At 37.4% G+C, this 24,724-nt stretch overlaps 1 protein-coding gene across 2 annotated transcripts in view; it reads right to left on the bottom strand.

Annotated features, from left to right (window-relative positions):
* LOC108545442 (ras-GEF domain-containing family member 1B) overlaps window positions 1-24,724 on the bottom strand; it is a 596,416-nt gene that overhangs the window by 517,317 nt on the left and 54,375 nt on the right. For both annotated transcript variants that reach the window (XM_017897066.1, XM_017897073.1), the window contains exon 3: window positions 16,155-16,214. In XM_017897066.1, coding sequence (XP_017752555.1) covers window positions 16,155-16,214 — 60 coding nt within the window. The remainder of the gene's footprint in view (window positions 1-16,154; window positions 16,215-24,724) is intronic.

Genomic DNA, 24,724 nt, shown 5'->3' with positions numbered 1-24,724 from the left:
TTGGAAGGAAATCGAGAGGAGGTCGTAATTAGGGGAGCGTATTCCAATTAATCCTTAAAGCAAACCTTCGTAGAACAGGAATGAAGATGAACGACCAGCTGGCCATCCATTAAACGATCGCAATCAACGGTGCGATATATGAAGGGTCGTAATACGAATATTGCATATAGTGAACGTACTGCATCGAGAGTGCGGGTTAGGCTTGCGTCCATCCCTTCGTCACCCCGTTTTAACCCTTCCGCTGAATTATTCTGAACCGTGGTTACAATAGCTCGTAAAAGCTTCCTGGATTAGAGATCAGTTCAGAAAAAGGTTAGATTCATTTGAGAGTTAGGGAGCAATTATAATACTCTTCAGGATTAGAATTTGTAAAAAGTATAGAGTTCGTTCGAGTCATTGGAGAATTACGAGAAGAAGAGTGTCTGGAAAGAAGGGACTATATGATTAGGACTAAAAAGAAAAATTAGACACTATTAATTGCCCAAAATTCTTGTTGCGACCCCAGGACCAAACGTCCCAAGTTAAGTGGAGGACCGCTTATGTCCTTATTGTCAGCATCCCTTGATTCGTATACACTCGTCATCACCTAGTCACCACTTGGGTGAACCTCAGCAAGGATCAATAAATCACCCATAAGACGATAGGCATAAGGACCCAAATTGTTTAAACGTCCACCACCACCGAAAGACGTCGAAGCTAAAACACACTCCCAATATTATTCACAACCGATAGGAAGACACACCCACCATTTACATTTCACACCAACCGATCAGTAGACATACAAAACTTATAGAACCACCTAGACAGCAGTCACGAGAGAGTTTTCCTAAAAATCTCAAGAAGACAACACAAGCATCACGACCAGACAGTCAAGACAGACCCACGACGATCAACTCAGCGTGAGAGACAATCACGCATCGGAACTCTTTAGTTCATCCCTAACCAGGTCTAGCTTTAATAATTTAGAGTAGACTGCATTTCAGCAATATTGTCGCATCCGCGTAAACGGGCCTTATAACCTCGCGAAACTCCCACCGTGAGAGTTGCAATGTTCGGGACGTAACAATTCCTAAAATTTAATTTATATTTGTATCCAAAATACCTAAACTCCACTTGGTCTCGCGTAACAGTACTTAGTCTAGATATCAGAAAACGACGAGGGACTGCAGAAGCAGGATAATGAAAGACACTCCTGAATCAGTGACGAAACATTATGATTAACCGGTTCAAAGTAAACAGCAGGATGAAATAATAATCACATATCGCGCGTGTTTGAATAAGGTTAATGTAAATAAGGAGTTGCTTTCTTTCGCAGAAGTTTGAATGGACAAGGTACAATCCTTTGCAAATCCTTCATATGCAAATGAACCTTCTCCCAGAGATTCTAGACGGTACAATTGCAAAGGGTCCTATGGTAACTCCTTCTCGCAGGGTAATGAAGTTTACGAACTTCCTCGAAACGTAAAAAGGCAAACTAGAGAGAAGATGAGACGACCAGCCGACTGTTCCAAGCCTGGAACAGTTGCAAGATAGACGAGACGATCCTGTTACAGAAATTACAAGTAACTCGAGCCAGGAGACAGTTCTCCATCTATCTGCTCATCCCTGAGCCCTCATTCAGTTGCTCCTCCTCAGCACTCCATCGACGTTACAATATGCGTGGCACATTGTAATCTATGAGCTGGACACCGTCGAGACGACCGCCGGCAACGATGATATCAAATGTGATTGACGCGTTGGCTGTTCCACAATCTCAATCCCGTTTCGCGCCGAGCCACCATCGTCGTGCATTGGACATTGGAGTACATATGTCGTACAGACGACATTCTGAACACGTTGCACACGATTAAACGTTTGAACGGCGAATGGTCAGTGAGCAGAAAAGTGGATGTTGAGGATGCCTGATGGCAGAGCCTTGATAGACGACGGAGTGGAGTGCAAGGGAGTGAAAAGTGCGTGGTTCGAAGTACGGAAAGAGGATGCACTGAGAAGGGTGAGTTATTTTTAAATATTCGATTCAGAATTTCTAAATTTTCGAATTTGCAATATTTTATGTAATCGAATTTTCTCGTTTCCGTATTTGTAGGTACTCGAATATTCAAGTTCCCGTGTTTTCATATTCCCGAATTTTCAAGTTTTCGAGTTCCTATATTTTCAAATGTTCAGGTATTTGAATTTTTGAAGTGTGGAACTTTCAAATTTCCGAATTTTTAATTTTTCGAGTTTCCATATTTCCAAATTTTCAATTATTCGAATTTTTAAACTCTCGGACCTTAAAATTTCTGAATTTTCAATTTTTAGAGCTTCCATATTTCCAAATTTTCAGCTATACGAATTTTTAAACTCTCGAATCTTAAAATTTCCAAATTTTCAATTACGCGAATTTTTAAGCTATGGAACTTTCAAATTTCCGAAATTCAATTTTTAGAGTTTCCATATTTCCAAATTTTCTGCTATTCGAATTTTTAAACTCTCGAACTTTGAAATTTCAGAATTTTTAATTTTTCGAGTTTCCATATTTCCAAATTCTTAAGTATTCGAATTTTTAATCTCCCAAATTTTTAAATTTCCGGATTTTCAAGCATCCGAACTTTCACATTCCCGAATTTCCAATTTTTCCAGTTTCCATCTTCCAAATTTTCAATTATTCTAATTTTCAAGCTCCGGAATATTTAAATTTCCGAATGTTCAAATTTTCAAATTTCCGCCCTTAATTATAAGATCTTACACTCTCCTAACCCACTTTCCAGATTTTAAATCGATCTCGGCAGAGAATTTGTCGCTTGAACGTTCGATGGAACGAAAAGGACTTAACCATGGACGACAGCGATACTACAGTGGACACAATCGATATACTCGTCACAGGCTACACTCGTTCCGCGCACGCAACGACGTGCCAGCAGGATTATCCGTATGTTGCGTCGATGAAACGGATTGCAGCCACTCCTCTAATTTCCTGGCCATGTAGAAGCACCCACGTACACGCACACGTGTACGCGTACGATAGACATAAAGACGTCGATCGCGTGAAGCATCGATTCCACTGATGGTTCGCCAAAAACTGATTCATACTGTTTGCTCATATCCCCGCTGTTTACCAACCTGTTCCTGATTCTGGGTCAATCTCGTTGGAGAATTTCGCGCTTCTGCGGTTATTAGCGGCAGAGGTCGTAATTAAAGATTCAGGCTGTCCTATTAGCCTGCCGATTTGTTCGACTTCTTGCGCCACCGAGGCTTCCCAGCTAACTGGAACGACGGATCTTACCCGAGAATTATGAGAGAGATTTTTTAGCCAAATTATGATTTCATCTGCGATGAAAGAGGATTTAATTTCATTTAGATTTCTGCGTTTCCTTTGACATACTATATAATGAAGTTATTCGATGAATATAAACGGAGAAAGTTAAAACTAAAGTTACATAGTTAAGATTTTAATTAATTAATTTAATTACCACTTGATATGCTCAATGGGATTATAATTAGGCGTTTTAAATCCTGATTTATTTTCCTCGATGAGTTATTGAAATTCGAGTACAAGTAACACAGAGTCTAACAAGTGGAGACAGATCGAACGTCTGACCATTCTAAGTGTACTCCACTGCGCATCGTACTACTTATTTAAATCACGCTAACCTCACTTCCTTGTCATTCTATATTACATTTTTTATTTATTCTCGTACTTTATCATGTCCTGAAACTAACATTATATCGTATTACATAAAATTATTAAAAATAAACATTAAAAATAACTGCGAATAATTGCAGATAATTATTTTTTACAAAAATCCCAATTAAACATATCTTCCATATTCTTCTTTAATCTCACAAGGAATTATCGTAATCGAAGATGAAATTACGACAGAATCAAATTAAAACCCAACATTTTCACCCACGCTCTATATTCTCTGATATTTCATTCGAAATAAATGCAAAGGAAGAAAGAAGGAGCCATTAATCGCTGAAGGCTAACAAGAATTACATTCCAACGTTATATCAGCAAATCTAACACATCCCTCGAAATTTATCCATCTTTTAATGGCTCGTAAAGGCCAGGCTAACCATTAAACTCGCGTCATTACTGTCACGACGTGCATCAGCGCGTATATCACGACGGATCGGCCGTCGAAATAAATCTTTCTCCCGAAATTCCTCGACTTCTCCCTCGCCTGTGTCACGCTTCGTAATTAGCCAATGGCGGCAACGTTAATTTCGTACCGTGACAAAGGCCACGGAATTCGCCTTCCCTGTCTTGGGATGTTCCGTCGTATCTCGCGAAACGTTAAAAAGCTCGTTTTATCACGCGAGCTTTAATCTCCCGCGACTGCAACTCTTTGCACGTCTTTATCGACCGTTCGTGCTTACAGAAGACTTGTATATAGAGAGAAAGAGAGAGAGAGGAAGGTGCATCCATATATCCGGTGAGTAGGTGGACGATGTCGATCGAGTGATTTTATTTGATCGATTTATAGATCTCAAAGGAGAGTGGAGCTGGTGAAACGTGCTCCTTGGAGATTTTCAGAGGACACTCGAGCGCAGCTCAAACTGACGATCATTTCCTTTTAGTGTTTCGATGAAGTTAATTTTCTATGAACCACTCGTCATTCTGGTTACACACCCTGTTCTCACATTCACTGGAAATCGTAATGGAATTTCTGTTGCGGAGTATTAAAAATTGTATTCCTCTTCGTCGCGAGAGATCACCGATTTTTCTTTTTAGGAATAAGGGGGTGGGGTAATTTTGATTCGTTTTCTTAGTCATAAATGGTGTGATGTATGATTGTATATTTTTTAAATATTCTGTAATTTATATGCGATTTTTACGTATATTATTTGTAAAGAATGTCGACCATTTTCTATCAGAAATAGATGACAGTTTAAAGATGACATCTCCAGAGACAAGCCTTTCGAGTGTCAGGGATTAATATTACGAGAATTAAAATTAAATTTTAAATTTCGAAATTCGAATATTTAAATTTGTCATAATTCACAAGATTGAATAATATCGAATGCTATTTTTTGGAAATTTTTTCAATTTCTGTATCACGTACCGAGGTGTGGTATTACACGGTGATTTATCACATGTTTGGAATATTTGGTAAAAATAATAATAAAAAAAGAATAATATTGATGTAAAGGTAAAAGAGTCTGTTTCAAATATTTGATATTAAAAATTTCTAAATATCGTATTTTATCGTGAAATACATCACCTTAAATTCTCACAATTATTTCAGGATCTTTTTCCATGGCTAACGATGATCGTTAAAATATTTTTTCCATGATGATTAACGGATTGGAGAGATTATATGTTCACTCATAGCAAAATTAAAAGTCTACAAATGATCCCTGATTTTACGATGAAATTAAAATCCGACAAATTTGCATCTGTATCTCGAAGATAAAATAAAGCTCCAAGATAACAATTTTACTAACTCTTGTTCAAATAATTTACTATAAATTGATAATATGGTGTAATATAAATTAATAATAAACTTTAAAGACCGAGTTATTTTACAAAAATCCAGCGAAGCTTTCTGAATTTTTTAATTACGGATTTAGCGAACGCAATAACCTATCGCGATTAAAATCACAAAGAAATGAAAAAAATTATAATTTACACGGTGCATAAATTCAACAAATAAAGCAGGATCGCGTGTTAACACGGACCGAAGGAAATTTTACGTAATATCGAAACCGTGTCAACACGGGTACGATCGTTAAGGGATTAATATAGTTAAATATCAATTTCGACATACTTTAAAATTTTTGTCACAAAAATACGAAGTTTGCTTATTCGAGAAAATGTAGTAAATACGATATTTATTTTTTATTTAATCACCACGCTTAAAATATAATATTTACTGAAATTTATTTAATATTTGAACGCAGTTGATTGAAATATGGAATTTACAGAAATATCGAATTAATATGGTATTTTCCATACGACTACCATTGTTATTATTAAAAATATCTCCCTCTCCAAAGAATCACGATTAACCAAGAATAGATTGAAAATATTCCAATAAATTTCATCGTTATTTCCCAGAATGATTTTTCGGTACACCTAATTTAACGACACGAAATTCTCGTGGACATAATACACTCGTAATAATCGAGAAACTAGCGAATTCGAAGCTTCGCAAAGATTGGAACTTGGCTGAAAAAGAGGGAAAAAGAAATTGATCATCCTTTTTCGAAATTGTAGCTGCTCGTAACGAGACGAGGTTCGATCGAGGCAACGTAATTATTCGCATCTCGTTAATCCGCGTCACGTCGTCCCGACGGATATTTCATAAATCACGGCGGCCGTGTGTGCTTTGCAACGCAAGAGAAAAAAGCGAAAAAAAAAAAAAAAAACAGGAAAAATAGGAAAAGAGTAATCGGCGAAATGATGCGCTCGTCAGCGAGGAAAGTTACTCGTCAAATGGCAGGCGTATTGTTTTACGATCTCGGCGTCAGGACGAAATTAATCGGCCATACTGTAGCCACGGTTCGGACATCGACGATTAATTTCTCGTTTTTATCGCTCCTTGATGTAGATTAATTAACTTTGAACGGTACAGGGACATTCGACTTCCTGTCAGCCTCGCGCAGGCATAAATTTTTTTATGGGAAAAATTTCGAAATTTTGCAGGAAAATGGTTGATTTATTCGTCGGCGATTTTCGTCCACGCCACATTACTATGTCGATATTTGTTTTAGTATTAAAAATAGAAAGTTTGGACGAGCAACGAAGAATAGGTAGAAGAGAAAATAATTTTCGACCATTTTAGAGACGCTACAATTATCCCATGGTAATCCGATGTATTAAAGAATACATACAAAATTTTATTCTGCCATAAAAAAGAGGAACAAAAGAAAATTCGATATTTGAAGAAAATATAATTTATATAATCTTGCGTTTGTCTTATTCTATATTTAATAATAATAACTGTATGTATCATCTCCGATTTTCACACATAGAAATCATTATCTACAGACAATTTCTTTCAATTTCTCCCAAAATTCTTTCAAAATTAATCACACTCGATTTATACACTTTCGTAAATAATTTCCAACAACAGGCTGACAATATTACAAATATTTTAAATTGATAAAACAATCTGTACGCAATCACAAAAGTCGATATTATTCGAAATTAATCACACTGAATTCGTACACTTTCATAAACAACTTCCAACAATGGGCTAGCAAAATCACGGAAATTTGAAATCGAGAAAACAATCGCTATGTAATCACGAAATTCGAGGTTATTTAACAAATTTTCGCGTCGATTTTGTACAAGAAACCCTGTCCCAACACGGCAAGAACCCCAACACGATCGCGATCGCTAAGCACTTAACACTTCCCGTTTCGTCCCCCTGCGATATACCCGCACTCACGCGACGATATCTTTCGTTAAGAAAGTAATTCAGTTACGAAAGGAACTTCCAAAGCTCCGTGAACGACCCGACGACGTCATAAACCGCGGCACAACCCTCGCAGCGAGAAGACAATTTTCACCCCCTACGCGCGATAATCGACAGATTTTCCGCCATATCTGCGCGACGCGAAACGAATTTCCGCGATAATCGGCGACACAATGACGCTTGAGCTTCCGGCCCGTTCGCTATTTATTAGACGACAGCGCGACGCGCAGGCGGGGTATACATTTATATTCATAACGAAACCGGTTCGGCCCCGTTCTGCCTCGTCGCCGATATTTACCCTCGGCAAATATAACGTGGAAATCGTTCGCCGAATCTTCCACCCCCTCTGCTTATTCTTATTCTCGCGAATCGTCGCCATTTTCCAGTCTGTATCAGCCATGCGTTCCGGAAGCTGTTGATTTTCGAGTAACAGTCGCGCGAGAAACTGCGAGGGGTGTTTTTCCTCAATTTTGATTATTTAGAGACGATACGGGGGCGAGTGTTGCGTGTCAGGGTACCGTGTGTGTGGATTAAATTATTCCCAGAGGACGAGAAACACTGGAGTCATCTTTTACCAGATTCAGATCATATATGGGGTTTTAAATTCAGTCAACTTCGGTATGAAATAAATTGATAAAACGCGATGAACGATTGGACTTCTCTGCAGAGACGTTATTACAGATGTAACATAAATTCAGTGAATTTTTGCGAATTTTCGCGAACTCGATTACGAGTAAAATTCGGGTAACTGTTTGATTCGTGGACAAGATAGTCTGTTCGTAAAATACTATGCATATCTATGCAGAGCTTCGTTGAAATTACTTTTTAATCCACTACTGTGTTGCATCTTTAAATGAATTTCGGATATTTTGTTCGATTCGATAACGTGATTCGTAGAAAATTGCGATTAAAGAATTGGCAAATTTATATTCGCGATAGAGGAATATAGCGAACTTTGTTTGGAGGCATTGATCGTTACGTGATCGTTATTTTATACAAGGATTAAGGAAAAATTGTCATCGTGGAATATGAAACGAAGAATCATTTTGTATTTAAAAAATTTATATTATTCCTCCGTCAGTAGAAATAGAATGAAAATTTTTCCAGGTGAAATCCGATGAAATCGTTCCAGGTTTTCTAAATTTATTTTTGCAAATTTTCAATTACCGATCAATTCAGGTGTACCGATAAAACGGAATCGGAGAATGATGTTCGGAAACAATAGCGATGTATTTAAGTTCGGGTATAAATTAGGAACAGTAGGAATTTGACACTCAATTGAGATCTATTCGACTGCGAGTGCGCCATTTCGCGTAAGTTCACTGATCCCGAGCTTAAAACGAGACTGAAATGTACATACGTAATGCTCTACAGTCCTAGATAGTACCTAGATGGTCCAGGATTTAATCAGACACGAGTTCAAGACGTATTCAAGTAATGGCCGCTGTGGAAATAATTGATACTAACCTAACCCCGTTTCATACCGTAAACAAAGTATACAAAATACACCATTTTGATAATATCAAAAATAATATTTTAAAAATGGCATTTCGTTGTTATTGTTATTATAGCCATTGTACTCGTTACTAATCACAATAAATTCGGGACTCGATACTAATCTAAATCCGTTTCATACCGTAAGAAAAATATTTAAAATACATAATTTCAACAAAATGAAAAATAACATTTCATCGTTATTATTAGTATAGTTGCGATACTTGGTATTAATGACAAAGAATTAGGGGGTCAAGGAAACAAATATTTTGTACTAACCTAACCCTGTTTCATACCGTAAACAAAGTATACAAAATACATTTCGATAATATCAAAAATAACATTTGAAAAATATAATTTCGTTGTTATTATTACTATAGTCATGGTACTCGTTACTAACCACAAAGAATTCACAAGAATTCACAGAGGGGCCAAGGAAATAAATATTTAATACTAACCTAACCCCGTTTTATACCGGAAACAAAGTATATAGAATACACAATTTCGATAATATCAAAAATAACATTTGAAAAATATAATTTCGTTGTTATTATTATTATAGTCGCGGTATTCGCTACTAATCACAAAGAATTCGGGACCAAGGAAACAAATACTCGATATTAACTTAACCCAGTTTCAAATCGTAAATAAAGTATACAAAATACATAATTTCGATAATATCGAAAATAACATTTAAAAAATCATTTGTTTGTTATTATTACTATAATCGTAGTACTCGGTATTAATGAGAAGGAATTGGGGACTAAGGAAACAAAACTCGACGACGCGAAAGATTCGAGCGGCGAGATGGCCGCTGCTCGACCGTAATTTCTATTCAATCGGCGATACGTTTAGTAAATCCCGGCGAAAATTACTCGCACCATTCCCGTATTAATCCCGTTGCACGGCAATGACCGTACAAGCGGCGCGCCGCTGCTTGCTCTTCCATTTCGGTAAACGCGTCGCTGCGAAATCTGCTACCACGCCGCGGACGTGATCACGCCGTGCGAACATGTAAATTCGAAACGATCCGCCGCTCATTTCGCAACGCCGGCATCAATCGCCGTAGCCCGAGTCCCGCCTATTTGCGTTCCCTGCTTTTTCAATTATATCGCACCGTCCTAGACCCTGTGGCTGACAAACTGAACCGCAGAAGCTTCGAGGCCACCTGTATCTCAGACTTTTCGTTCCTCTTTCTCTTTTTATTTGTTGGAAAAGCGTGACTAATTAGCTGATTTACTGATTTCATGGTTAGTATTAATTATTGATTGCTATTAGGATAGATATGTAAGTGATTGTATAGAATTTTTATTGTATTGCTTTAATTATGATGTATGGGTAACTATGTGGAACGTTTGGTTTTTTGATTATGTCAAGTGATTCTGGATTAACGAAGGAACTACAAAGCTGTACGTTTAATTTTTGTATCTGTTTAAAATTGGACAAATTATAATTTGCCAAATTGGGAAATTGTAAAATACTCCAAAGCTCATCATCGTAGTATCAAAAACCATGGGAATAAATTTTTGGTAAATTGTTATTCCGGCCCCCCTAGAATACTCAAGAGGAAACACCCATTAGATATACTTACACGCATAATCTAACAGTTCCAAATAATTTTTGTCGCAGTGGTTATCGTTAAATGAATCGAGATCAACAGCCTAAAAGATTAGTAATTGCAACAATGTAGTTAGGAGCATTTAATGGCAAGACTTTAAAAGAAAGGAAAAATTTGTTTAAAATATTTAGCTGCTTTTGGTACAAAAGAACGAAGACGAAAATTATGTCTACCGTTCTACTGCCTTGCCAGTGATGACGCTACTGTTAGAAGAACCTCTTCGAGAATTCCCTGCAGAGAATTCTCAAACGTATTGAGGTAGTCCAAGGAAGGATCGGTTAAGTTTCTTCTTTCAAGTTCCCAGTATTCTTTTTCATAGTCTGATTAATTCCCAATACTTCTTACAAAAAGTCTCACAAAAGTGTACAAACCCAATGCAAAAGAGAATACACTGGACTCAAAGTCGAGACTGAAAAATCACTCGATATTCAGGCTAATTTCAATACAAACGTGACAGTTTGTTCGATGATAAAAGGGGGAGAACTTGGGTATGCAAAAAGGTAACACGATGAACATTAAATGATCAGTTTCACTGATGTTCTTATCGTTAGAATATGCATTTGCATTTCTCTTTTCCTACAGCATGATAGGTAGCAACAGCATTATAACCCAATTCGTCATCCAGATACATGATAAATTCAAAATTCAAATTACAGAAGAAGAATTATAAATTCTATAACAATTTCGTTGCAATCAAATTCTAAAATTATTGCAATGCATCTAATATCTGATTTTGTAAAATACCATCACCATGAAACTCACTTCGCCCTATAGGAACGCATTCATTAATCCGGGAAAGAGAAGCTTAGGTATTTCCAATCCTAGAGACATCGGGGGTCCCGAATTAATTGGGGTCCACATACATATGCGATAAATTCAAAATTCAAATTACAGAAGAAGAATTATAAATTCTATAACAATTTCGTTGCAATAAAATTCTAAAATTATTGCAACGCATCTAATATCTAATTTTGTAAAATACCATCACCATGAAACTCACTTCACCCTATAGGAACGCATCCGTTAATCCGGGAAAGAGAAGCTTAGGTATTTCCAATCCTAGAGACATCGGGGCTTCGAATTAATTGGGGTCCACATACATATGCAATAAATTCAAAATACAGAAGAGGAATTATAAATTCTATAACAATTTCGATACAATAAAATTCTGAAATTATTGCAATGCATCTACTATCTGATTTCGTAAAATACCATCATCATTCTAGAGACATCAAGGGCCCCGAGTCAATTGGGGTCCTGACTTATGCCTTCGCTATCAGTGCCCCACCACCTCGAATACTTAAACTACCCCCTGAAAAAGCAGTTCGTTTGCGACTAGACTATGAGACGAAGCTTTCCCCTCACGGACCCCTAGCCCCCCCCCCCTTGCGTAAATAAAGCCCTTCCATTAAGTGTCATGTCTTAATTTCTTACACAGGGGTGACATCCCTTCAACCCTCTTCTGCGACGACCTCTAAAATTCCCCTGAAATTTCGCTGTCTAGTATAGACCGAGTCTAACCAGACAGGCAGAGAGATAACGCATGACAATTGCAGCTGCAAATTTCTCGCGGAATCCTGATTCAGAGGGTGAAAAAACTGCGCGCAGTTGCTCGCGACATGACGCGTGGCGCGAGCACGCCGTTTACCGGGATCGTGAATTAAATATTCATCGGGATCGATTCGAGGCGAGTCGACCCCCGTCGGGCCACGGGAATTGTGATACGCTTCACGGATCGCGCGCGCCTCTCAGGGCAACAGGCATCTAACATTCATGAATTTATCCGATCCGGTGAACTTTTATCGCGACGCCGGTGAACGCTTACCGACGATCGAGAATTTCCATCGTTGCATCGCTTGTTTAATGACACCTGCTCCCAGGTAACACGAAACTTGACTTCCGATTGAAAGAGGATTGCTTTCCAACGTTTCATGCTGTTCGGAATACGAACGTTGCTTCAGGGGTTCCTCGGTACGAGACTTTTCATCGGTTGCTTGGTCTAAGTCACTTCATTGTGTGAAAGGAATTTTGTTAGAGGAGCTCGTGAATTGGGTATATTTATTTCAATGCTACGTTTATTGCTGTTTTCACTCTTCCCTTTCTTTTTCATTTCTCCTTTTCTTTGATATAACTGTTTGAAGAAGTGAGATTTAAGGGGTGGCTTTTTGAGGGATCGTGTGGTGGTTCGATGTAAATTAGGCGGCTGTGAAAAAGGAATTTTGTTAGAGAAGATTCATAATTGATGTATTTAGTCCAATACTACGTTTGTTAATATTTCAATTTATTTTTTATTTTCTACTTTAACGTGATAATTTGAGGCTTTAAGAAAAGATTCTTTTAAAGAATCGTGTAGTGACTCAACGAAAATTAATTGGTTTCATGAAAGGAATTTTCTTAGAGAAGGTTGACAATTCGATATACTTGGTTAAATGCTATGTGTACTGTTAATTTTATTTTTAATTTTTCTTTTTCTCTTTTTAGCGTAATAATTCCAGGCTATAAGGGGTGGTCTTTTAAGGAATCGTGTGGTGACTTAACATAAAATTAATTGATTTTATGAAAGGAATTTTGTTAGAAAAGATTGACAATTGGATATATTTGGTTAAAAGCTATGTCTGCTGATACTTTCATTTAAAATTTTGTTTTCTCTTCTAGTATAATAATTTGAGGCCATAAGGGGTGATATTTTAAAGAATAAAATAGAGACTCAACGAAAATTAATTGGTTCTATGAAAGAAATTTTGCTAGAAAAGATTGACAAATGGATATATTTGGTTAAAAGCTATGCCTGCTGGTACTTTTACTTTTACTTTTTCTTTTTCCATTTTTACTAGAATAATTCGAGACCATATGGGGTGATTTTTCAAGGAATCGTGTGGCGACTCGAGAAAAATTAATTGGTTGAAAAAATGAATACTTATATTTCATATTATTTATAAAATATACATTAATAGTTCGCTTTGTAACTGACGAAACTTTTATCGAAGTTATAATTGACATCAAGTAATCCAATATTTGAGAAAAGTGTATGTAGTCATTTTAAAACCTTCTATCCACTAGACAGATTACCAAATACATTCAATTACCTATAATTATAATTATCTACCCAACGCACCAACAACCTGTAGTTATAATTAAAATCCACTCGAAATTAACAAATATCAAATAATCCTATGGTGCAGAAATAATTTTAGAATATTTCTCCATACAAAAATACCAAAAAGAAAAGGTTGGAACTCCTACATATAGAAGGAAATGTTTCTTAAACCGGTAATTTCGATTCAGACGATACGTTCCATCGCCTTTGAACAAACAATTATACGTATTATAAAATGATATACGAAGCGAATGAAGCACTATGCCGGGGGGGAACGAAAATATTTACCTGAGAATCGACAAATCGCGATCCTCTCAGTGGCCAAGCAATCGAGTATTTTCAACGTTTACCAATTACAAAAGAAAATAGCGAAATTTAGAATCACGATGTAACGAACTCGCCAGCCGGAACGCTGACTTCGTGAAATAACAACCGATGTTTCGATTAGATTAGTTTTCGCCTCGCGTACGCGTCCCTGCAAACTGTGACAATATTTATCTCTGCACGCGTATGAATCGCAGTACGAGAAGAAAAAGTGGTCGGTGGAAAAAATTCGGTTACCAAATACACACGCATAAACCTAAGCGAAGGATCATGTTTTCACGAGCGAACGAATAATTATACCATGCAAAAATTAGCAAACGAAGTATGCCAATTTTCTCTTCGGAAATTATCTCCTCCGACTGTCAAATTTGCGTCACGTCGTTTGACAGAAGGGAACGTCGTTTCTTCTCGTTCCCTAATATTTCATTCCTGTCTCGACTAATACCTCACGTTTGTTTGCGAATATTTTATGGGTGAAAAGCGGAAATTTTTAGTGCCTTAGAATAATCTTACACAACGTTTTAATCCTTTGCTTTATAACATCGTGTCACACTCGTGACACGGATTATGGCATCAGCCCAACAGAGGCAGCGCGTGTTTGCAAGAAAGCTTACGTTGAACTTAAACTTTCAGTTGCGAATTTTCACACTGGGAACAGGTAAACACAAACCGTGTAGTAAATTCGAGTAAATTTGCCCTTAAACAATAATACTACTAAAATTTCTTTCTCTAAACCACTAATAAAATAATAATTTTGATATTTACTTATTTATTTAATAATAATTTAGGGGCAGTAGAATCCATTAATGTATAAACAAAGAATAAAAATACATCAGTTTGTTAGAGAGAGAATGAATATAGGTTACGTAAGGTACAAATGCCGATATAAACAATTTGCTTAGAGATTTAATCCTTTGCATTCGAGGGGCCCCTCTCACTCGCCATTTAATCAGATTCTAAAGATGGATGTTAATTAATATATCAAATTTACAATTGCCCAACTATACGTGGAATATCGAAGTAAAATAATTCTACGTCTTAAATTGCACACGATTTCAAGCACGAACACGCGATGTTATACGCGATGTACCAAGGATTCGTCGTATTCTGCATGATTTCGCAATTAGGAAAAATTTATGCACGGCGTAAAGCGACTTTGTGCGTTAGGGTGGCCGCAGAAAGGGTTCCAGGACTGAAAGACTCGCTTGCCACGGCAGTTACTTTTAATTAGGGCGCTAGGGCGTTCTATCTTCGAGCGTTTAAAGAGGGAGAAGCAGAACAGCGACTTAGCAGCAATTTTTACCCATTAAGAGTCGAGCAAGAATCTCACGGGACGCGTTTCATGAAAAACAAGACGGAGATTTTCCTAGATTTTCTTGCACGAACATCCCTCTACCTTTCTGCCAGAAAATCCTGCTTTCTCTTTCTCGTAATTATTAGAATATTCGATTCGTAATTACTCTCCTCGTTATCTCATAATTGCGGATTTATTTATCGGAGAGGGAGCATAATACTTCTTCGGATTCATTGCGAATGTAGGGCTCGAAATTATTCTTAGCAATGTTAGTGCTATGAGAAAATGTAATAAATGTATGTTTCAGAAATACATATTTAATTTATATATATTTTAATTTATAATAAAGAGAATTGTACTGTATAATAAAGTAATTGTGTGTTGGTGGAAATTGAAGAGGTGGGAAATTAAAATTTGCATCAAGATATTTAGTAATATCGTAATTATGTACAAGAGATAATAGGTAATTCTTTTTTAAATATTTTTCAAAATATTTTTCCAGATATGTCTATTGTTTGAAATAATTCCTGGCCTGTTTGATCATTATTATTAATTTATGGAAATAAAATATTGGAATGTAGACAATGACGAAACATGGCCGGCTACTATTATTATTTCGATACTAATTAATTACTAATTGCCGTTTGACGGTAACTAATTATTCCGACGTGAACGTGTAAAATGATATAAAACATTTTAATAAAATATATCATCCGAAAATAATATTCATATTTCAACCGTATTAAAACAGAAAATAAATCGGAAATTCGTCATTTTGAGAAATTAGCGACAATTTACAATGTTTAATATCGAGCAAAATTTAATTAGCACACGTTTAATTCATTAGTAATGATACACAGGAGCGTCAAAGAATTAATTATACCCCATCGATATGAAATTTTGTCGTTATCCAACACTCACCCTTCGACTGTTGCCATCCTTTGGGTTCAGGTCCGAGGCCACAGTGCCGAAAATGGTTGGCTGTAACACAAAATACATCGTTTTAACATTTCGAATAACTTCCACGAAAATCATTTTCGCGATTAATAACAAGAAACTTCTACATCCCCAATACTCCAAAAAACACTACCCCTATATGTATAAAAATAAAGATCAATGAAATTTCAAATTAATTTCGAAACTAAAATTGTTCAATAGACAAATAGTATGCCATATATTCACAAAGATAGATAAAACGTGCAAAATAAACAGTGTTTATCGTCCCACGAGAGCCACACCCCTTGAACCAAAAGAGGAACCATTCAGAGTCGCAGGAAACACGGTCCATCAAAAATCAATATGAAAACCAACCAAATTAATTTTGAAATTAATTTCGAAACTAAAACTGCACAATAGACAAATAGTATTCCATATATTCTCAAAAATAGATAAAACCTGCAAAGTAGACACATCAGTGTCCATCGTCTCGCGAGATCCACACCCCTTGCACCAAAGGAGGGAGACCATTTAGGGTCGCAGGAAACACGGGCCATCGGTAAATCGGCAATTACGTGTGGCAGCTTTTAGGCGAGTATCGCGCTTTTTGACATCGATCGAAGGCCTGTCAATTGGAAATAGAGGCATGATTTCGCGGCGTGAAATCGCGCGGATGTTACGGTTCGAAACTGCGAATACCGAAACGCGGCTGTAAAAGCTGTCGCCCCGTAAATCCTGCGGAATGCCATCTAGTTCGGTGGCTGCAGTTCAGCCATTAACTGCCCCTGACCGAGGAAATGCATTCGCCCGTTTGCATCCGGCAAGGAGCGGGTAAGAGGGTGGACGGTCGTTACGAAGAAGGGGAGGGAAAAAAAAATACGCACGCCGCGGAACAGGGGAGTCTAGAAATTATAGCCCGGCTATGGTTTATGCGGAAAAAGAAGAACGGGTGATTTAACACGGTTAATTCGACCCTTCGTCGGCGCACGTGGATGGCGAAGAAACATCTGCGGTGTTCCATTATCTGCGCGATGGATGGTGGTCGTGTTTGCATGGTGCAATGCTGGTAGCGTGGCCGGCGGTTTTGTACGGCGATCTTTTAGCTTGCAAGTAATTTTGAACAAGTTGTACGCCATGGCTGGTATTTTTGGAAACATTTAGTCCGATTCCCTTTTCTTCCACATACAGTATTTTTACAGAATTCATACAGTATTCTTTTATTATACATTTATTTGTGACTAATCGTTAGATTCCCATTAAGAATAATTATTAGTAAATAAATATTTAAACTCCTTCAAAAATGTAAACTCTTTAGCACTAGGTTTATAGACGCTATCTGTATACCTATTTCTACGGACACCTGTCAAATTTACAGGTAAAGTAAACCACGTGTCTTTTCTTTTTTTAACTATTAGTTTAATTTAAAAACAATTACAATATTAACCCTTTGCACTCGACGATTTTTTGGCTAGAGAAGAGAAGAAATTCAAAGATTCTCTATTAAAAAACTGACGGTACCTTTTTGAGCAGTAAATAAAGAATTGTATAATAGAATTGTAGAATTATTTGATTTCGATACCTCGCACACTGTTACGTTACATTAAATTTGATATATTAATTAATATCGATCTTCCAAATTTTATGAAATGGTGACTGAAGATCACCTCTCGAGTACAAAGGGTTAAGAGTCTTAATATAAGTTAACTAAATTTGTTATCATCGTATAATTGGAGCAACCCATCTATCAAATTGACGGATTTTGTAAATCTAGTGTTAAGATTCTTATATAGTACCTTAGTTAGGTCCCGTTTATAATATGCATCGACGATTTGGCCTTCAACTAAAGCTGGTCAAAAATATCGTATTGAACAGATTAAACACAGATTTCTAGGATTGGCTGGCTATAAACTTGGACGTTATATGAGTATTTATGATCATGATTATGAACCTGTTCAACGCAAGCTTAATCTTAAATCTTTTGAATCGAGAAGAATTGCTGCTGACATTTTATTTCTCTTCAAAATTATAAAAGCTATTATACGTAATCTAGAATTATTATCTTTCATTAATTTTCATGCTTCTTCAAAAAATTTAAGAGACTATCAAATCTTTATACCTGAACAGCATAATACTGCACGACTTGAATCAGCAGACCCTATCAATAGAATATGCATTCTTGCAAACAATTTTTCATCAAACCTTCAATTTTTTGGTAATAGTATCTCATCGTTTAAATACCAGATCTTAAATCTCTAAGCAAATTGTTTATATCCACTATATCGGCATTTGTACCATATATAACCTACATTCTTTCTTTCTCTAACAAACTGATGGATCTTTATTTCTTGTTTATTCACTAATGGATTCTACTACCCGTAGATTATTATTAAATAAATAAATAAATATGGATTATTATGTTTAAATTTTCAGGAATATTTGATAAATGTTTCATAGATATTTAATGTTTTATATATAAGAATATCTTCTCGATAAATTGAAAATATACAGGATATTTGGAGACTTGAATTTACGTCTTATAATACTAATTTCTGAGATTGAATTGTACTTTTAAAACACTTTGAATATATAGTAAATAGAATGTAAGATGACGAAAATTAGTACAGATAATCTAAGAATCTGATAAGTTATTTATATTAAATTATAAATAAAGAAGAAAATAATTCTATCTATTATTCTAGAATATTCGTGACACGCGCGTAGGATACTCGATACAGATATACAATTTATTTTCCAACATGGAGGCTCGTTACATACCGAGCGAATCAATTAAGGAGCAACAAAATGCACTCGATTCCAGCGATCAGACAATCAAACTGCGTTATCAATTAAACCGCAAGAGCGAAAGAAAGATCCATATGGTTAACAAACTATTCAAGTTATCGAGCTTCGAATTCACAGGCACGAGGATCGACTCGGCGCCAGGCACCGCAATCCGAATCAGTCTTTCAAACGAATCAGTGGAATGGACGCCAAAAAATGAACGCGGTACAGCTCGAGTGGTACTCGAGAAATCGATAAATCCGTGACTTCAACGGAAAATAATTCTACTCGTCGCAGAAACCGGTACTAGAGGTATTTTCAGCCGGACAAGGCAAGTCTCGATAGATTACGCGAGTTCCTATTTCCGAAGTAACAGTTTCCGGCGGAGGCTAACGATGGTACACAGGAATTAAGCTTCATCAAAGATTCAATGATGAAACAGACCAAGAGGACTCATGGCTCACGCGCCGAATTAAAAACACGAAAATAAAGCAATCGATAAGTTGATACGATATATACAGGGTGGGTCACCACGTATTTACCACCTAGATATACGTCATTACTATTACGCATATCGAAAAATATTTGGGATGAAGTTGTATGGTTTTGAGAGAGGCATATTCTGATAGTATTATTATTTTTGTAGATGCATGTGTAAAGGACACTTATTTATTTATTTATTTATTTATTTATATGGGATTAACCTATTAGAAAAATTAGAAGAAAATTATTACAGTGAGGTATAAAATTAATAGTAACAAATAAAAATAGAAGTATTATAAGAAAAAAAAAATTTGTTTACAAAGAGGTGCAATGTAGTAGCTGTTTTATAGAGTGAAGAGATTGACTGAATAGATCTAGGGTAGGATAAGTGTTGTTAACATTAATAATCATTCTATTAATACCTGAGTGGTATGTAAAATAGGTTTTATGTTGTTTGAAGAAAGTTGTATCGTCTTAAATGAAAAATTGGAACATTGATTGAGAATATCTCTAATATGTCAGAACAATTTATAAGACAATTGAGCACTTTATAAAGAAAAAGAATATCAGAGATTTCTCTCCTTCTTTTTAACGAGGTTAAATTGAGTGATGAATTCATAGTTGTGATAGGTAACGTTGAAGGTCATTAATATTTTTTTAAATGGAAGCATATATTTTTTATTACACCAGCTAATGTTCCTTCATATTCTTTGCAAAAAGGTAGGAACTCATTTATGTTAAAAAGTCATTAATTTAGGAGATATTTTAATTTTAATGTTGTTAGAAAATGGTGACTTTCTGATTAATATTATGAATTCAATGTGATAACTGTTTACATTACTCGACATTTTCTGTGTTGATAATTCTTGTTCTCCTACTTATTGTCAAATGAACACATTTGAAAATAGTTCAACTACTGTCCCTATCTACAATTTAGTCTCTCTTACGTATTTATTCTGATATGGTGAATTATCACTTTATAATGAAGTATTCTAAAGAAAATCAATCTATGACGAAGTATAATACAATCAATTAATCGATAATATAATATCAATTAATACAACAGACATTTGTATTTTGACATCGTTTCCATTGAAATCATTTCCATGGATCGTCAAATGACTTTGACCGCAATACGATCTCTATGGCCGCTTTGTAACCTTCGAACGATCTTGACTGCCACTGACAGGACCTCGATGACCTCCGGAGCACTCAAATGATCTTAACTACCAATGCCACGACCGTGATGACCCGCATACGACCTTTACCATGACACTAAACGTCAATTGCACAACCTCGATGACCTCTCGTGGCCCTAGCATCGGATAACGCGACGTCGATGACCTTCCGTGACCTCCAAGCGACTCTACCGGTTAATGACACGATCTCGATGACCCCTCGTGACTTTCAACTGACCTCGACCATAAATGTCACGACACAGATGACCCACCTGTGAGTTCCAAACGACCCCGATCGTAAATGCACAACCTCGATGACCTCTGTCCAACCTCGAAGTGACTCCTGAATATAAATCATGGCCAGCAAAGTCACGAGCTATATTCCAGTGACTCGTTCACTATCGATAGTCCAAAAACTCCTTCAGGCCTCATGCGCAATTAGTTACCAGTACGAACACAGCGAGCATCGAACACGAGGGTATAATTCGCTGTAACTAATTATCGTTTCACGTCGATATTATACGAAGCTCGTGTTTCAATCCTATCCACCATCGAATGGGAAATCTCACGTAAATGTCGTGAATAACCAATAGATTAGAACAGCACGTCATCAATAATCGCGACAATCGTTTGTAATTTCGAGTCAGCCCGCGGCAGCCGCGAATCCTATCCCTTGGCGCTAAATTTGTTCGTCAACAGTCGGCCTTGTCGACAACTCGGCTCTTTCTGCCATTTTCTCCACCAACTATCACGCTATTTTCTGTACAATAAACAAACAAACGATCTCTAAATCTCGTCCTGCAGTTTCGTCCTGTAGGAACGCGAAAGAAGAAAACCAACATTTTGTTTCCACCCTTAGCGACATCGAGGATCCCGAGTCAATGGGGGTGTGAAGCCAACTTCATCGTGCATAGTCAACATCCGAAATGCAGTAATGACTCAGGAGTCAACCCTGACAAGAGGACTCTACGTTCGTGGACACCGCTTTTGGAACAGTAGTAGGTATAAATTATAGTACCCACCTAGTATTGAAAAACCTTAATGGGTTTCTTCATAGTGAACCCTTGTTTTCGCAATATTTTGATTTAAAGTTTGGTATAAACCCTGTCCCTAGGACTTGACAAAATCAGTTCCTTGGTGATTAGAGAACATTACAGACCGTTTCCTAAGAGTGACACCCTGTTCTTGGCCCCATTTTGTATAATAAAGCTTGTAATAACGAAGCCGATAATTACATACCAAAGCTGAACATAATAAATCCATAATAAAGCCGAAACCCGAAATGGTGCCTTTCGTTCATTGATATATCATCATGTCATCATTGTAGCCCTTGCCAATAGATTTATTCCTACCTGAAGGAGGTTCGAGGACTTACGAGAAAGTCCTCGGTGAATCCTCGACTTCCCATAAATATAAGTTCCTATGCTATCTAAGTATCCCCCGGCTAAGACAGGGCCTTATGGACGAGTTCACTAGCAGGCCTAGGACCAAACGCACCCCTTCCTTGCGTCTGTAGCGGAAGGATAAGGAGATAGGGCTAGTGGTCTAGAAGACTTTCTTCGTCAAAGGCTTTTATTTTACTGACGGTCCTTCGGCTCGAGAAGCTTTGACACCCCTCGTCTCGCCATCGATGAGTTCAAGTGTTTTAGGCGTAAACAGTCGGAGACGCTGCCTGTCGCCTGACTGTTTACGCCGTCTATTCTAAGATCGCTTACACGTCCTTCTACCTGCTACCCTATCATAGTACGACGACCAAGAGGATACCAACCGGCAGCACCGTATGAACCACAAGGCAATCCAAGCAACCCCCACAAGTAGATAAGTGCAGAGAGGGTTTAGCGAATTATAGAGAGAATATATAGTGTATAAAATGGCTGTGATCATTATAGAGTACTAAAGAGTTGTAATCAGAATCGTGAGATAGACAACCGTAGGAACCACGAGACCTCATCGCAACCCCTGGTGAGGTGGACCCCCACAGATACCCGACGATGTCCCTTTAGTCCCCCCAAAGGACACCGATGCCACCACGCAGGGGAGCAAACTCGCGAAATCAATATCGAGCCGCGGATGTGACCGGCGGTCAACATTTTTACGCCAACCTGTGAAAACAGCGAATTGGCATAGAATACAAAAAATAACCATTATCGTGCTCGGAATTGCTGCGACGTCCGTGGAAAAAGGAGCGCGCGGGAATAGCGCGATATGAAGCAAACAATTGCCGTTGGTACCAGCGAATCAATATTGCGTTTCACATGGATAAATGCGACCGCCGGTGTATGTTCTGCATACTGCACGGTGTATCGAGTTTCCCGTTATTGCGTGCACGTTATAGCAACTATGAAAATTAATTAAATCTCCGCCGGGCGCGCTTAGTATTATTTATCCGGTGTTTGTACGAATTTCCGAACGTGTAACTCTTCGGATCAACGAGCAGCGGTCGTTGCAGACCGATCGCGGCGTCGTGATATACGCGATCGTTTTTCTATGATGCATACGTTCGATGTAATCGTAAATCAGGGAAATTAAACGGGGGTGGAGATCGTTCGGCTAACGAGGATCCATGAACGCGACATTTTTCCAGCCTGAGTAGTACCACGGGTGATAAATCGGACACCGAGGGGGGTTAAACAGTCTCTTACCTTTTTTCACGCAGGATAAAGCTCCGTTGTCGTTTGTGAAAGCTTCCGATGTAATTGGTGGCAATGTACCTTGAGGAAAATCGATACTGAGTCGCTGGGAACGTAAGAACTCACTCGCGGTGATTGTTATCAATGTAGGTACTCGATACCGTTCAGACGGAGAGCGTGATTGGACACAGGGATATGGACTAGAAGTAACAGGATGAGATGAAATTTACTCGAGAATTTATTAAGATCTACGCATTTGTATTTAGAAACGAATTTTATTTCCAGATATTTATTTCATTTGCGTGATAATTTAATGAAGAATTTTTCGAAATTATCAAATTTTGTATAGGATTTAATGCTTGAAAGATTTCACGATTCACGGTGTCGGACCCAGGGTTTAAATAGTACTTGGTAATTTATGACATAACTCAGCCAGGCACGACACGTCGGACGAGAAAAACAAGTGGAATGGATTGGAAGGATGGAACATCCGCAACACGGAATCCCCACTGAATCGTTTCCTCCTTATCTTTATCCGCTTCGACGGATCGGTCAACAATCGTGTCCCTGATTCAAAAAGGCGACGAGGAAAAGGCTGTTCGACCAGCTCGCTCGCGGAAATTTCTTCCAGGACTTTCTTTCGCATCTGCTGCTGCTCCAATCGAATTATTTTTCACGCGCGCAGGAGCTGTGTCCTCCAGCATAAACGGCACGTATTCCTTGCGACGGTGTGAGGCTCTGTTGATAAACTGAATCGTAGAATTGCCGAATAAAAAGGAAAAATCGAGTTTAATTGCCTTCGGTGATATTTCAAAATACCGTGCCAATAAATAAGAATAACGAATGACAAGGTCGAAGGATACATCAGTACTTTAAAAATCGGTGAAATATAGCCGCGATTTATTCGTCATAGTAATATTTCACGATATAAACGAAATTTCAAATGTTCGGATACAGTAGCTGATAATGAACAAATACGGATATCGATATCCTAATGAAAAAAATGAAATATTTAAGCCATCAGCCTGACGAAAAATCTAGTTTCGCTTTATGAAATACGAATAAACGCGTTGGCTTTGCATGCTCGAAATGTTGAGACAATATCGCAAAATTTACGCCCAAATACAATCGTATAAAGAATGTAAGAGATAGTTTTGTTATCAGCACCGAGCCAATTCCGACGATTTCTCTTTGTTCTGCGTTGAAAACCGTGTACAATGGAAACCTGTTCGACGGCAAAATCCAGGAAACAAATGAAAACAAATAATCGAAAATCCGTGGTGGAATTTTATTCAGCAAAGGGAGGTATGTGTCGCGAATAGAAGAGCCATTTTTTAGACACAAAAGTTAACCAGATGAACGCTTTTCGTGAAAAGAACAATGGAAAATGGATCTTTCCTTTTTCGGTAAACTTTATACGCCTTAAAAATACCAAATGCACGAGTGACACGGTGAAATGGAATTTTGAAACGAAAAAATGTAT

This window comes from Eufriesea mexicana, unplaced genomic scaffold, assembly GCF_001483705.2.
Source record: "Eufriesea mexicana isolate 0111107269 unplaced genomic scaffold, ASM148370v2 scaffold474474869, whole genome shotgun sequence".
NCBI classification, from domain to species: Eukaryota; Metazoa; Arthropoda; class Insecta; order Hymenoptera; family Apidae; genus Eufriesea; species Eufriesea mexicana.
This window is presented reverse-complemented; position numbering and strand designations above follow the sequence as displayed.